Consider the following 16,650-nt stretch of genomic DNA (forward strand, 5'->3'; position numbering starts at 1 on the left):
CTCATCATTTATTTTAAAAAAGATGTCAGATTTCCCCCTCATATGCAAGAACAAGATGAAAAAAGCATAATTGTCCCATATATGTCTACTTTGAAAAAATCCATTAAGATCTGTGGATCTTACATCTGAGTAATTAGGTACAGAATTGCAACCTAAGCCTTATAGCAATTTAAGCTACATAGTCAGTGTAATGACTAGGCCTCCCATCATTTGAAGACTTCAGTCAGAATATAGAATTCTGGTTTTAAAAATCTTTCATTTCAAATTTCGTTTGTTACAAAAAGCAGTCTACATATTGGATCTGTATTCTATTTCCAGATGTGCATTCATTTTACCTAGAAGGATCCATTTTCATATACACCATTTGAAAAGGTTTCTTTAAAGTTTGCATCCATTTGATAATTAGCATTTTGGTCATTTTTTACCAAATTAAGTGCAGACTTCCGATCTTACATCCATCAGCATTGGTCTTTCTCACACAAAATTTTGGAATTTTGGTAAAGAGCTTGCCTTGTCCCTGGAGCTTAGAGAAGTTACTTTTTCGGACTTCATCTTCAAATCTTCATCTTCCTGCCAGCAGGGCTCTTTGAATGATATATAACCAGAATAGAAGACATTTTTTCCCATGAAGAGCCATTAGCCTACAGCAGGAATGGGCACCTCTGATGGCTTTAAGAGCCACATAGATTTCCAGAAGCGCCAATCAACTGAAAACAAACACAAGTGGCCAGAAGTCAACTTTGGTTTTGAAATAAAAGGTATTTTTTTAGGTGGAAGGGCTGTATCCTATTTGAAATCTGAATTGCCACTCATGAACATTTCCAAAATGGAGAATCCACCCTTTTTGCTCAGAAAAGTGCAGTCTAGCAAGTCTGGAGAGATTGAGAGCTGCAAAACCACACTTAAATGGTGCACATTTTGTTCATCTCAAGCCTATTGAAAAAGTCAGTCAGGAGCTTCAGGTAGTGATGAGAAGATAGGCATTCAGAGGTGGGCCTGAGAACAGTCTGGAACGAAAGAAGAAGGGTTATGCCGAGAGCATCATGAAATTAGGTTAGGATGGCCTAAAACAAGCCTGTAATGGCATTGCATGCGGCAGCTCTTGGAAGGAAGGAGCCAAATGGCAGTTGATGATAAATAAATAGGCCTGATGGAGGGAAGCCTCCCTCTTATCTCCTTTCTTCTCTTTTTGAAGGCCATTCTGACAGGTGATGAGCCAAATGACTATTGGCCTCAGTTGAGCTGACAGAATGGGACATGATGTCTTACCTCCCTCCCTCCTGAAGCAGCCAAGTAAAGTGAAAGCTGATGAAGACAGTTCTAATAGGAAAGGAAGCAAATGTCAGTTGGGCCCAACTGGTATTTCTAACCATGATATGTACTTCTCAACTGCTCTGCACATCTGTTTTCCATCCTCATCCCTCAGCAACCTGGAATTTTACCTTTCCCTCAGAGCAGGAGATGAGGAGGGAAATTTAAATTCTGAATAAACAACCAGAGTCCAGCACTCAGTTAGGTATCTTTATTTAGTCGTCTTATTTATAATGGGCCTCTGGTATCCACTGGGGGTGGCTGGGTGGGTTGGTTCCAGGACCCCCCCCCCCATGGATAGTAAAATCCGTGGATACTCAAGTACCATTATATAAAATGCTGTAGTAAAATGGCTGTATAACATAGCAAAATCAGTTTGCTTTTTGGACTTTTTTCAAGCCATCAATGGTTGAATCTGTGGATGTAGAATCCGTGGATATGGAGGGATGATAGTACTTAGTGCAATTGTTTCTGTGACTGTATTTTTCTGCCCCGGGATTCATGCTGTGAATATTGTGTTATTTTTTTTATATTCTATCTGGATAATTTGTTTTAACAATTGTATTCTATAGTTGTATATTTATATTACTCTTTCCTTTCCTTGTAGGTGTATGTGTGCATCCATATATATATATATAAATTATATTTATTTATAGAGTGTTGTTGTGAAGCTGCGTATGTTAGTGACGCTGGAGGAAAAAACTATTATCATTATTTCTCAGATTGTGGCACTGACCATAGTAAAACCTCTGAGCTTCACCAACATGACTATGTTGTGTGCCTTCAGACCAGGCTCTGACCTTGAAATTAGGGGTAGCGGATCCAAAGCATAGCAGTTCTTTGCTCAGTCGTGGTTATTTTAACTGCTAGTTGGTTAATGCATCTCCATCATAATCATCCTTTTTTAAAAAAAACGGTTAAAGATTTTAAATTTTCAGTCTCCATTGTTTTAATTTCTGTCTTTTTTGTACAGTGCTGTCATGAAAGGCAGTATGGAAGTCATAAATAAACACTGCTGTAGATGCCAGATTTGTCTAATTATGATGACTTTGATCTGCATTTTAATGTCTCACTTGGTAACCAGACTGTAAAAGTACCTTATCCTTTCAGATGAGGCTGTTCCATAGGATTAACTGTCATTGCGAACTAGATGCTTTGTATGTCGCAAAGTTCACTATTAGAATATTCTGATGTAGTAATTCTGATCTTCCTTCTTTTTCATGCACCACTAGCCTTGTTCTTTGCAGGTAACATGTACAGGAATATTCATGTCCTGTACTCATTAATGCCTGAAAACAGAACAAACATATTTTATTAACTTTACTATCTTGGAGGATAGCGTTTATGTGCGGTATATATTTGTATGTAGAAAAACACAGAGCTAGTTACAGAGGACACATCTCTGTGATCAAGTTACATTTTCCATAGATATATTGCATGCTTTATTATAACACTTGACCTCTATAAGAGCCATTTGTGAGTATTTTTAAGTGTCTAATTGGATCAGTTGAAACAACTGTGCTGATTAAAAGAGTAACATGTTTAATAGCATTGACAGGCTGTTTATTTTGTTACCTTCTTTAGTGGCTATTGCAGTGATGGCGAACCTATGGCACACGTGCCAGAGGTGGCACTCAGAGCCCTCTCTGTGGGCACACATGCTGTTGCCCTAGCACAGAGTTTGCCAGAGTTTCTTACTAGAAAGCCAGAGGGACGTGGCACTTTGCAATAAATCAGTGGGGTCTGGGTTGCAGTTTGGGCACTCGGTCTGTAAAAGGTTCACCATCACTGGGCTATTGCAAGCCTTCCAAAAAGTAGTAATTCGCTCAGCTTTAAGTGTGTTTTTTGTTTCAGCTGCTGTGGACTGTTCAGTACCGAAAAGCAGATTAAACAGCATAAAATGTAAGTACTTTCTTCAAAGTGGTCATCTCTGAAAAGCCTTTGTACCATGAATGACCTGCATTTTGTTATTCTGGACTGTATGCAGAAAAAAGCCAGTTCCCCTGCTACTATGGAATGTACCCAAAACTCAAAGTACATAATTTTTTCTTGATTACCACACATTAGCGTTCCTTTTGATTTTATTTTCCAAATTGACCCCCCTTTGTTCCTAATCCAAGAGCTGGATAGGGACACACAGAAGTCTGTTTTAAACCCTTGGCTTACAAAGCAGGACCAACCATGTGCACATTCTACACATACCAGTCTACACAATCATGGCAAAAAAAAAATATGCTTTGGACAATTAGAGCCCTCCTTGGTTGATTGAAAATGGATCTGTTAGTGAGATACAGTAGCTCAGATTCAAGAGTACAGAATTGCCATATTAAAGGACTGATGGAGAAGGGAGGTAAATTGCCTCATTCATGTGTTTGGTTTCTGGATGTGGGGAACAAGAGATGACAGAGCAACTGCACATCATTTTTAGATAATGCACCTACCCAGTGTAAACACTACTTCTTCATTCTAGGAGCAATTTCTCAGTTGCAAAGAACACAATTAGAGGTTAGCAATTCTCTGCTTGTCATACTTTTGCTTACCCTACAAAAACAGTAATGTTTTGTCCATGACTTCATGCTATATCTCTGAAACACAAGGTTATTCCTCTCTTTAACTTAAAAAATAGTTGAACTTTGGAGCTCCTGTCTCTCAACAGTCTTCCAACAGTTCATAGCTTGACAGAATAGAGGCAAGCCAATTCATTGTGAGAAAGATGCGGAGGTATGTTGACTTTCTCTGCCTTTTTAAGAGCCTGTGTGCTTCTTTTCTCCACCTCATTCCTCTCCCACCAAGTTAGAGACAAGAAATAAAGCACAGGTGGGCAACTGTCAAAAGCTAAGGGACCTTATTAGTCCCTTTCGAGACCTTGGATGGTGGCGGGGTGTGCGTGTTATTTCTTTTTAACCCCTTGGGCCATTTTTACAACAGTAAGTGGGCAGGAAGTTTAAAGATGGCTTCTTCTGGGTCTAAAATGACCGGGGAGGGAAAACAGGGCCACACACAGTAACACATGGCCATTCAAGCCATTGGGGCTTGAATACTTGCGATTGTTCATTTTCATGGGGGGGGGGGGGTACAGAACGGATCCCCCACAAAAATGGAGGGACGACTGTAATGTGTGACTTGCCTCACTGTTTTTGTCAATTAGAAACCTTTTCTTCAATGTACCTTTATTTTTCTCTTTTCTGCTTGTTACATATAAGTTTTGAATCTGCTGGCTACCTGTCAGTATGCAACTGGATTCTTCTGCTAGCCATACCTATACATGTACAGGAGTATCTTAACTTTCATCTGTATTGTCATGAAGGGTATGAAATGAATGGACAGGGTTTAAAAAATTTAGACTCACAATATGAAGCTGACATTGGGTAAAATAGTGTTGATAAAGCCACTAATGTTCAAGGCATTACTTGCCAATGATTGTTCTTAACACCTAGGCAGTCTTATTACAGAGTATCCACTAGCTGGTGACACTAGTGATTTCCATTTTCTTAAGGACAAAATTGCTGGGGAAATTTCAAATATTTCCCTCATTCTTAACAGAAGTGCTTCTGCAATTTAAAGTGAGCTGCCCTATAATAATTGTGGAAAATCTCCTGGCTGAACTGCCTAAATGTGGAAAAAGAGATAAGGTAAGGTGCCAAGCCAGCCTATATACAACAGAGAAAAGTAAAATCCCTTCCTGGTGGCTGGTTAATTTAACTTAGGGAAAAACTTTCTCCAAATCCCAAATAAGGCAACAGGTCAGAATCCAGAGGTGAGTAAATCCCACCTGATGACCTCACCCTAATTAAAATAGTCCATACTGAAATAGAATATAGTTGAATATTTTAAACTCTCTCTCTTTATACCTGCTGCTACTCTTTGATGGGAGACCAACCATCTTTCTTGGGTCCCTGCCTGTTTTGCTTGTTCCATTCATTCATGCATGCATTCATTCATTTACTGGAATTGTGTCTAACAGATGGCACTGTAAGTGTTGCTTGATCTGAAATAATAATCAGATATAATGCCTCTGTTTTTCTAACACTTCAGGTGATAGCATAATAGAGAAGTGTACGTTAAAACACATTCTTTTAATCATTTGAACAATCATGAGCTTGCTGAATGCCAGTCTGTTAGACAAAGGAACTTGTCAAATTAAAATGGATATTACTTCTGTAATTCTATTTTCAAGTACAGACCTATTAGTTTCTGTGGTTATTTTTGTGAATTCACCATCATTCGATGATGTGTGCATTCAGCAATTTGATGTGTTGTGTAGGCTGTAGTAGAGAAGACTACTTCAGGCAGGGAAAATGGTGTTTCCATAGGCATGCAGATCTGCACCAACTTTGTTGATCGGTTCTTCTGTCTCCCTCAGAATTATGATTCAAATTGCCCTGTGGGATGCAAAATCATTTCAGTCCTGATAGCCATGTCCCCATAATACAACAGCAATTATATGATTTCAACACAGAGAAAGACCCTTAAGGAAAGGTTGAAGATCCTTAATCCAAAAATCTGAATTGTACCAAAATCTGAAATTTTTTTGAGACCCGACATGACATCATAAATGTCCACATTCAACTTCACATGAAAGGTTGCGGATCTTATGTCTTTATACATGGTCCCTCCACATTCACTTGGGTTAGGAATGAAGGACCCCTGGAAATGTGGAAAAAATGCAAATTAAAAAAAAACTATTATTTTTATGTGAGGGAACACCTCACTGGAAATCTCCAGGTCCTCCAGTGGAAATCTCTGATCAACACCTGACCATAGAATCATGCTGGAGGACCTACCAATGCATAGAAAAGTGTTTCTCCAGGAAATTTCTTGGTTCTACAGTATAACTGTATGGTCAACTTTCAGCAGAGTTGCGTTGGAGGACCTAGAGATTCTTAGAGAGAATATATCAATCAAATCCACAAAAGTCAAATCCACAAATGTGGAGGGCCAATTGTATATACAGTGGCGTAACACAACAGCGGAGGCAGTGATATGCCCTGTCCACTAGGCACGCATTCTTCAGGCTCTCTTGCCTCCAGGGAGTGTGCTAGCTATCCACTTCTGCCTTCAAAGCGGCAGCTACAGCACTCCTGCTCATTCGTTTGCATGGCAGAATCAGATGCAGAGGAGCCTACAGTATGTGCGCCTGCTAGCCAGGGCTTCCTGCCACCTCCACTGTTGTCCTAAGACTGCTTCTTGGCCTGTTTGCACTAGATCTCTTGTTCTCCCCCCCCCCCCCCCCCAATATTACTGCATTTTCTGTCCACAGTTGGTTAAATCCAATATTTATTATTGTTGATAATGTGAGCTGTAGAAGGGTGTGTAGGACAGGTTTTTGCTTTTACAATTGTTGCTTCTTAAGAAACAAACACAATATTCCAGCTTCAACTATCTCTACAAAGTGAATATGTTTTTCATGTGCAGCGTCATTAGTCTCAGCTGTTCACACCAGTATTTTAGCCAGTGGGAAAGCAGGCATTTTGCCATACCACAGTGAGAGCATCAAGCCTGCTGGTATGGATTATAGAATGACCTGACTGCCTTAAAATAGCAGACAAAATGTGTAACATCTAAGCTGTGACTCACTCTAGGCATGTTGATTGAGACCAACGGCTGGAGGAATTCTGGCACTGCAGAAAGTGTGACAGAAATCTAACAAAAGCTCTGCCAAATGGAACAGGTGTCAGTGCCCATGTCTGGATTATAGTAGATGTGAAACACCTATCAATTTGGCAGCTTTTCTTCAGACTATATTAAGAGTGTAGTCTGGACATTGTGATCATGAAAACTGAGAAATTAAGTTTAGCCTTATGTCAAAATACAGTTTGTTGCTATTAAAACAATGTATGTGCTCTCTTATTTTTTCCTCCTGTTGTTGTATGCCTTCAAGTCGTGTCTGACTTATCATGGGCTTTTCTTGGCAAGATTTGTTCAGAATAGGTTTGCCATTCCTTTCCCCTGAGGTTGAGAGCATGTGACTTGCACAACATCACTGAGTCAGTTTACATAGCCAAGTCGAAATTCAAATCCTGGTCTCCAGAGTTCATCACTCAAACCACTACACCACACTGGCTCTCCTTTCAAATTTTTTAAATGATTTCATTTAAATCAGGACCACTAAATTATGGTGTTTGATTGCCTAGGTTGAAATCTGGATTGTAAACTAGAATTTGACCCTTTTTTGTGATCTTGGCTTTCATGGCCAAGTGCAAACCATTTTTACTGTGTGATAAGCTAGGTTGTACTTTTGCCAAAGATCTGAGCAGAAACTTCAAATAAATTCAAAAATACAAAATTATATAAATCATTAAGGGATTGGGCTAGATTGTCTTTCCAGTCCTTTCCAGTTCAGTTATCTTCTTAATATGCTAAATATATAAAATAAGTAATAATAATAATAATAATAATTTTTATTTATATGCCACCCAATCACTCGGAATCCGGGCGGCTTACAACAGAGGAATAATACAAAGTAAGCAATGACAATAAACATGAAATAAAAAGAGATATAACATAGCAGCATATTAAACAATAACAATAAATTAATATCACAATCAACAATAACAGTAGATAACAAAAATAAAAGATATAACAAATCCACAGCAGCAGATTAAATAACAAAATACATAGCAGTTAATAAAGCAAAACAAGTGAAAGGGGGGGAAAAACCTAACAATAAACATTCCTTTCAATTAAACAATTAAAAAAACTCTAAGGGACAACGAGTTCCTTCAGCGTCCTCCAGCTGGCCCTTGTTGGAGTCTGGGCAGGAGACGGGAGGAGAGCGCTGGGTCCCCCTTCCCTCTTGTGGCTGGAGGAGAGGTCTTCTTGAGGCAAGCCCTGAGACTTATAAGTCCTAGCCTCGGCTGCCATGGCGTCCTCCAGCTGGCCCTTGTTGGAGTCTGGGCAGGAGACGGGAGGAGAGCGTGGGTCCCCCTTCCCTCTCTTGGCTGGAGGAGAGGTCTTCCTGAGGCAAGCCCTGAGACTTATAAGTCCTAGCCTCGGCTGCCATGGCGTCCTCCAGCTGGCCCTTGTTGGAGTCTGGGCAGGAGACGGGAGGAGAGCGTGGGTCCCCCTTCCCTCTCTTGGCTGGAGGAGAGGTCTTCCTGAAGCAAGCCCTGAGACTTATAAGTCCTAGCCTCGGCTGCCATGGCGTCCTCCAGCTGGCCCTTGTTGGAGTCTGGGCAGGAGATGGGAGGAGAGCAGGAGACGGGAGGAGAGTAAAAATATTAGCAATAAAAACAGATACATAATAGAGTCATATTCAGATCAGGGTGTTCCTATAGCAATATAGGACAAACATGGAAACTCTTTTGCACACTTTCTTAAGGCTGCCAGTGCAGAGAGAAATCCTGTACATCACACACTAATCAATAATAATAATAAAATTTATTTATATACCGCTATTCCATTCGATCACAGCGGTGTACAACAATTGCAATAACGATACAATACAAGATAAAAATTGCAATAGATAATTAAAACTTACAAACAGTGCACAGTATACATAAAATCAACATTAAACCAAGCCAGCAATATACTCGAAGATGTTAATCATATGGGGGGGGGGGAGAGCACACATATCACGGAACATCAGGGAAGGCTTGATGAAACAAAAAGGTCTTCAGTCTCTTTTTAAAGAGATCCAGGGAGGTGGCGGTGCGGAGCTCCTCGGGGAGGGTGTTCCAGATCCCAGGGGCCAAGATGGAAAATGCCCTTTGAGAGGTTGACCTATATCTTGTAGAAGGGATCCTCAATAAACTCTTCCCAGATGACCTGAGTGTGCGGGGCGGATTATATGGGGAGAGGCGGTCCTCCAAGTACCCTGGGCCCAAGCCATTTAGGTCTTTACAGGTTATAACCAACACCTTGTATTGTGCCTGGAAGCGAACAGGCAGCCAATGGAGATCATACAAAATTGGTGTTATATGGTCGGCCCTGGAGCGTCTAGTGACCAGCCTAGCTGTCATATTCTGTACTAACTGAAGCTTCCGGGTTTGGTACAAGGGTTGCCCCATGTAGAGCGCATTACAGAAATCCAACCAAGAGGTTACCAGGGCATGTACCACTGTTTCAAGGTCCCCCCGGCCTAGGTAGGGTCGCAGCTGGCGTATTAGCCAAAGCTGATAGCAGGTGCTTCTGACCGTCGCATCCACCTGAGAGGTTAGCTGGAGCGACGGGTCCAAAAGCACCCCCAGACTGCGAACTGAGTCCTTCAGGGGGAGCGTGACCCCGTTCAGGACAGGTGGACAAATATCCCCCCCCCCCCCAGGCCGGGAGAACCTATCATTAGCACTTCCATTTTCTCTGGATTCAAACTAAGTTTGTTTTCCCTCATCCAGCCCATTACTGACTCCAAGCAGGCATTTAGAGGAGAGATGCCATCCTTAGTCACTGCATCAGTCGGAGACACAGAGAAACATATTTGGGTGTCATCAGCGTACTGATAACACCGCGCCCCGTGTCTCCGGATGATCTCTCCCAGCAGTTTCATGTAAATGTTGAATAGCATGGGGAACAGAATGGCTCCTTGAGGGACACCAGATGTAAGCGCCCTCTTATCGGAGCAGACGTCCCCCAGCTGCACCATCTGGAATCTACCCGAGAGGTAGGAACGGAACCACTGGAGCGCAGTGCCCCCGATACCTAACTCCCTCAGGCGTTCCAGAAGGATACCATGGTCAATGGTATCAAAAGCTGCTGAAATGTCCAAAAGCACTAACAGGGACACGCTTCCCCCTTCCATGCCCAGACGGAGATCATCGACTAAGGTGACCATGGCAGTCTCAACTCCATAGCCCGCCCGGAAGCCGGTTTGAAATGGGTCTAGAAAATCTGTTTCTTCCAAGATCCCCTGAAGCTGGAAAGCAACCGCTCTCTTGATCACCTTCCCCAGAAAAGGCAGCAGCGAAACAGGCCGATAATTATTCCGAATCAGGGGGTCCAGGGAGGGCATTTTAAGCAAAGGTTTTACTATTGCTGATTTTAAACTTGATGGAAAATGTCCCTCCCTGAAAGATGAATTAATTATATGGCGTAGCATAGAAGTGACCACCGTTCCCCCCTGTGCTGCCAGCCATGAAGGACAGGGATCAAGAGAACATGTCGTCTTCCTAACACTACGAAGATTCTTGTCCACTTCCTCGGTACTCACAAACTCAAAGTGATACAGTTTAACAGAGTCCATGGAATCCCTGGATACCTCTCTTATAGGATCTGAAGAAGTACTAGCGTCGAGATCAGTCCTTAGCCGAGAGATTTTATCCGCGAAGAAGTTGTTAAATTCGTCACAGCAGGCTTTAGAAGGATCTAGAATAGGGTTTGGGGGGGGCAGTTGTGTCAGCTCCCTCACCACCGTGAACAGCTCTGCTGGACACGACTCCACGGACGCAATACGTGCAGCATAGAGCGAATGCTTTGCTGTACTTATTGCCACTCCGTAAGCCTTCAAAAGAGACTCAAGGAGTGTCTTGTCGGCTAAGTGCTGGTGTCTTCGCCAATTGCACTCTAGTCGTTGCACAGCCCGCTTCATTTCCCTGAGATCTTCCGTGTACCAGGGTTGCTTATTGGAAGCAGGCCGGAAAGGACGCTTGGGAGCGATACTGTGTATAGCCCTGGAGAGATCCGTATCCCAAATGTTAGGGCATCAACAGAGTCGCCGTCAGTTCCAACCATATATCCCTCTAGGGCTTCTTGGAACCTTTTGGGTTCCATCAGCCTTCGAGGGTGGACTATCCTAATAGGTCCTCCACCCCCGAAGGCTGATGGCTGACAATAGATAATAATCTGAAGATGCCAGCTACAGATGCTGACGAAACATCAGGAATAAACTCTTCTAGAGCATGGCCACATAGCCTGAAAAACCCACAAAAATATAATGTAAAATCTGTTTTTGGAATCCTGTTGTTTTACTTGGAAATCATAACTACAGCATCGGGACAGTGCATCCACAGTAGAATACCGGAGTAGTGGAAGGAAAGAAAAATTGTCAGTAACCGCAACAGAAGAAAATGCTGCTAGCTGTGAGTGTCCATACAAAGCAGGTGATTTTCTAGGTCAGGCTTCCCATAATACATTGGCTCTGAGGATACTCTTGGAACCAGGTATTAGACAGCTAGGAGCTGGTGGCTATTTCCACTGTGACATTAATGATGCCTGGGGCAAAATAGGAGCTTGGTGTGTGGCTGGATTTTTCCCAAACATGCCCACCCCTTCCCAGTGCAGCAGGATTGGTAGCACTGCCATATAACCCTTTGGAGAGTGAGTCTCCCTTTCCTTCACTGGGTTCCTGAGGGATACAAGGGCTCATCACCCTCCCCCTCTCCCTCAGGTTTACTGGGAGAAAAAATAATATTTACAGAGTCCCTCGTAGACCTTGACATGGAGATGTGTGATCAGAGCTCCCCGCCAACTCCCTCAAGAACAAAGCAGACTTTAAAGTTGAAATTCTTTAATTAAAAAAGAAGAAATGGCATAGTAGGAGGATGTTGTTGTGTGCACCATCAAGTCATTTCCAACTTAAGGTGAACCTATCATGGGGGTTTCTTGACAAGTTTCTTCAGAGGGAGTTTGCCATTGCTATCCTCCAAAGGTATATCAAACAGATCTGACTAATGTAAAGCACAGGATGTTCCCTGCACTTTCCTGTGGTTGCAAGAGAAAGAACCAAGGGTCCACTGTACTTGAAACAATTCCACATTGACATAACAGTATTGCTTCAACCTGCTCTTATTGTTGTATTTGTTACCATTCTCTGTGAGTATTTATGGATGAAATGTGTTACATGTGTAAATCTGCATTAGTAGAAAAACGCATGATGTAGATTCAGTATATAATACATTGACCCATACCCAAAGAAGTGGTGACTCATTTATGCCCATTAATTTCAAGAGAGAAGTTGGTAGCATAAGCATTCGTAGATGCATCTATGGAAATAGGCACAAGTCTACAAAGATTTCTGTCTTTCAGTCTCAAAGGTACCTACAAGATTCCTTTGCATTCTGATTTTCCAAGCTTATACGACAGTAGTTCAAAGCACACTGCACAAATAATCCAGTTTGAGACCGCACCTGGCTCAGTGCTAGGGAATCCTGGGAATTGAAGTTTATTGTGACACCAGAGCTCTTTGACAAAGAAGGCAACATGTCTCACAAAACTGCAGTTCCCAGACTTCACTAGCATTGAGCCATAGCAGTCTCAAACTGGATTATTTGTGCAGTGTGTTTTGGACCTATGTCTTTCAGTTGTACCATTAATTTCAGTGGGACGTGCAACTTACTTTCTTTGTATTTGGGTCATAGATTTAAATATATCAAACTGATAACTGAGTATAACCAATTCATCGTAGCTTCTATACATATTGCCTTTTCCATATGCAGTTCAATAAATTTTAAGAACAAGATAGCATGTATATACCCGTAAGAGATGCAGTCAAAATCTTAACTGGCAATTTAAATTAAAAAACATTTATTGTGTCACTCATAGTAATAATTCAGAGATCACTTAACATAAATTTAGTAGCCTCATTGGCATCTGAGACTTTGGCCCGGAATGAATGAGTCACCTCCAAACAGTAAGGTTAAAATTACTATTAACAATTCAGTGCTGGGAAAAGAAAGGTCCTGACCTTTGGCTACATTTGATTGATTATTTTATGAAACACAATGGTTTGTCTCAAAATTATGTGTCAGTTTACATGTTTAATTTGCTAATCTTGCTTGCCTTTAATAAAGTGCTAAAGACGGGATAAATTGGAAAGTAAAGATTATTCATCTCATTCTGTCACTCTACTCCACAAAACTGGAGTCTAGCTCAAAGTGACTTTGCATTTTCTCAGGCCATCCACCTCATAATATAATCACAAAAGGAACTGTAATAAGAATCCCCACATTTTAAATTCTGGTTCATTTTCCTCCCTTCTCCCCAAGTTTCAGATCAACAAAGAAGAGAGAAACTCAGGAAAGAAGTAGAAAGGTGTGAGAAGGAGATGATTTCATCTAGAAATATGTCCCGATCTAGTTCTAGGGAGAGCAGAAGACCTATGTCAGCCTCCTATAAAAAGGTGGGTGTAATTATCATTATTTTAAATTAAACTTTGCTATCAATGAATTATTTCTTCAAGTCGTTTTCAGTACGTTATTGAACCTCCAGACAGTAAATTGCTCTGGGATAAAGTTGTCAAAACAATTTTTCCTGATTAGTACATGTACTTCAAATCAGCTTTCAGAACCAAGTAGAAGTTGAGAACATATACTACTACTACTTCTGTAAATTAACTACATACTGAATAATAGTAGAAGAATTCGTCAATTTGGGGTTTATTTTTTATTGTCTCGTTTTACCAACCCTATATTTGTTATTTCCCATTTTGGCATCTGTTTGTGACTTTAACCCACCTCCACTAGTGCCTCTGCATCATGTTATGTTGCAGAATCTACACAAAACTAATCCGACAGTACAGGCATTAAGCCTGAGGCAAAGAATATCATAGCAGATTATATGTGTCCATTTTTGTCCCAGTTGTTTTGTGACTAAATTTTTTCTGCCATTTTTTCAAGAAGGATGATGAAGCATAGTCATGTGCTTTGCTTGTTAGTAGGTTGCTTACAGTATTTTAAGGGAAAAATGAAATTTTCTGAAAAATTAGAAGGATATTGGAATTCATTGGGTTCAACAAATATCCTACAAAATAAGCGTTTCTTGTGCTTTGTTTTGTTTTTATTTTATTTTTATTCTGTCTTATGTCTTGAGTAGTATGGCCTGCAGAGAGGAAGTTGAAATTTGTTTTTGGTGGGTATTCATTTGTGTTTATATTTGTAGTCATTGGGGTCAGGGAATATTCAACAATACAAGAAATGTATACAGTGCGCCCACATTTTACGCAGGTGTGGCATACGCAGCTTTCATCATATGCTGAAAACCGCAGCAGAAAAGCCCCTCATGCGCCCTGGAAGAAGTAATGGGCTAACGGATCCTCACATAAGGGCAGGGCTCACTGTAGTTTGCTTGTTTTCAATGTTAATTTCCCTTTTAAAAAAATTGATTTTGCCACATGTTTTCTACCTTTGGGTCTTTTGATGGAATATGCTTGATTCTGTTTGTACAAACAGTTCTTTACGTATGGAGCAAAGCTGTACTACACAATACCTAGGAATCCTTGTTTATATTCATTTAAAGGCATTCTCCCACTCAACAGGTTGGACATCACAGTACTGTCAGAAAGTGGGAAATGTTGAAATGCAGAACCATTGTATGGCACTATTAATATTATTGTATGGTGCTCTGAGCCCTAATCTGTTGAATAAGCAGGGGCACCTGGTACTTCCTTAAAGACCCGTCATATCCCCTTCTAATTCTTGAAGGAGAGAGGCAATCAGATGATGTAGAAGAAGAAGAAAAATGGGACAAAATGAGGTTTGTTTATTTTTTTGCTTGCTTGTTTTGTGTACTATATTGAAAATTCATGAATGTTGAAGGATAACTGCATTCTGGCTTGTATATTGATTTTAGAAGTGCTAAATTGATTGTATTCTCAAAATGAGAACCAGACATAATTCTTCTGTATCGGTTGCTGAAGAAGTAAGCTTCATTTTATGTTTGGTTTATTTGCATCATAAAATACTCATTAGTTGGAATGTAAGCTCATTTCCCCCATTTGGAATGCTGAGACCTATGGTTCCAATTGGAAAAACACTCATCAGCTCTGCCGTGCTGTTATCTGCCCAAAGGCTTCTTCAGGCTCAGTTAGGAGAAGGGGGAGGAGGAGGAGGAGGAAGAAGAAGAAGACGTAGTAGTAGTAGTAGTATGTATATGCCGCCCAATCACTGGGCGGCTTACAACAGAGGGATAATACAAAGTAAAGCAATAACAATAAACATGAAATAAAAAAACAGATGCTACATAGCAGCATATTGAACAATAACAACAAAATAAGATAACAATCAACAATAGCAGTAAATAACAAAAACAAAATATAGCAAATCATCAGCAGCAAATTAAATAGCAAAATACATGGCAATTAATAAAGCAAAACAGGTGAAATGAAAAACTAACAATAAACATTACTTGCAATTAAATAATTAAAACGAGCTCTAAGGGAGGGTGAGTTCCTTCAGCGTCCTCCAGCTGATCCTCGTTGGAATTTGGGCAGGAGACGGGAGGAGAGCACTGGATCCCCCTTCCCTCTCATGGCTGGAGGAGAGGTCTTCCTGAGGCAAGCCCTGAGACTTATAAGTCCTAGCCTCGGTTGCCATAGTGTCCTCCAGCTGACCCTCGTTGGAATTTGGGCGGGAGACGGGAGGAGAGCACTGGGTCCCCCTTCCCTCTCATGGCTGGAGGAGAGGTAAAGGCAACACTTCAAAGATTTCAGCAAGCAACAAGCAAAATGGTCTCCCTCATAGCTAGAGATGAGCTTTCAAGAAGCCGTGCTCACCTATCTGATTAATGTTTCTGCTGATGCTTATGGCATCTCTGTGTATGCATATCCACCAAGAATGCCAGTCTTGTTAGGAATGGGGAAGCTGAAGTTCAGAACCACATCTCACCTTCCCCCTCTACCTCAGATGTCTTCCTGGATAACGTATTTTGGCCTCGGGAAATGTGTATGCAGAACATGCTTGCACAGGCTACTCTTACTGCAACTCAAGATATGTATTCAGAAATTAGCATCCATACACATATGGGCCTAGCTGGATCAGAGCATAGATAACTGTATACCCATCGGAACCCACATAGGAAGATGTGGCAATGTGAAAATGGGGAATGCAAATGTTGTGATATGATTGATACAGTATATGGGGAAGGGTCATCACTCGGTGGTTGAGCTATGAAGAAGGTGCTATTAGCTTTACTTAAAGAAGACACTTTCCATGAAGAAAGAACTACTAACAATCACTAGCATATTTGGGGAAAAGGAAGAGACAGCAGGTTGTAGAAAAGACTTTTAGTAACTCCATCAATTTCAGTGAGAAAGATTTAAATGCATATTTATCTCACTCACTTTAATCTGTGGGATTTAGTACTTTAGCTCATTGTATCTTGATTTTCTCCCAAAACTCATTATAAAAATTATAAACTTAATTGAAGATTTGTTATCTAAATTCATAAACTTGTTTTGCTTGACAATTTATATTTAAATGTGCACAATTTATGAAATAAATCACATGTTTAAAGTGGCCATCATTGCTAATTTTGTTGATTAGCAATGAGTAGGATTTTAACAGTTGGAAGAATAATATTATTTTCATAGCAGTCAGAGAAAGCTAGACATTGATGGGATTCATTTTCTGTTTAAAATATGCACAAGGGTGCATTTACATCCAGCTGCTGTGTAATGCTGGTCATTAGCTG

At 40.9% G+C, this 16,650-nt stretch overlaps 1 protein-coding gene across 3 annotated transcripts in view; it reads left to right on the forward strand.

The window, feature by feature from the left end:
- LOC149315024 (spermatogenesis-associated protein 7-like) overlaps positions 1-16,650 on the forward strand; it is a 65,395-nt gene that overhangs the window by 19,209 nt on the left and 29,536 nt on the right. For 2 of the 3 annotated variants that reach the window (XM_089522354.1, XM_089522355.1), the window contains 2 exons: positions 3,166-3,213; positions 13,230-13,363. In XM_089522354.1, coding sequence (XP_089378480.1) covers positions 3,166-3,213; positions 13,230-13,363 — 182 coding nt within the window. Of the gene's footprint in view, positions 1-1,210; positions 1,517-3,165; positions 3,214-13,229; positions 13,364-16,650 lie in introns of those variants that run through there. The other variant, XM_089522356.1, reaches the window with a different exon arrangement.

The sequence above is a fragment of the Sceloporus occidentalis genome, unplaced genomic scaffold, assembly GCF_023333645.1.
Source record: "Sceloporus occidentalis isolate IW3139 unplaced genomic scaffold, rSceOcc1.0.p SCAF_4, whole genome shotgun sequence".
NCBI classification, from domain to species: domain Eukaryota; kingdom Metazoa; phylum Chordata; class Lepidosauria; order Squamata; family Phrynosomatidae; genus Sceloporus; species Sceloporus occidentalis.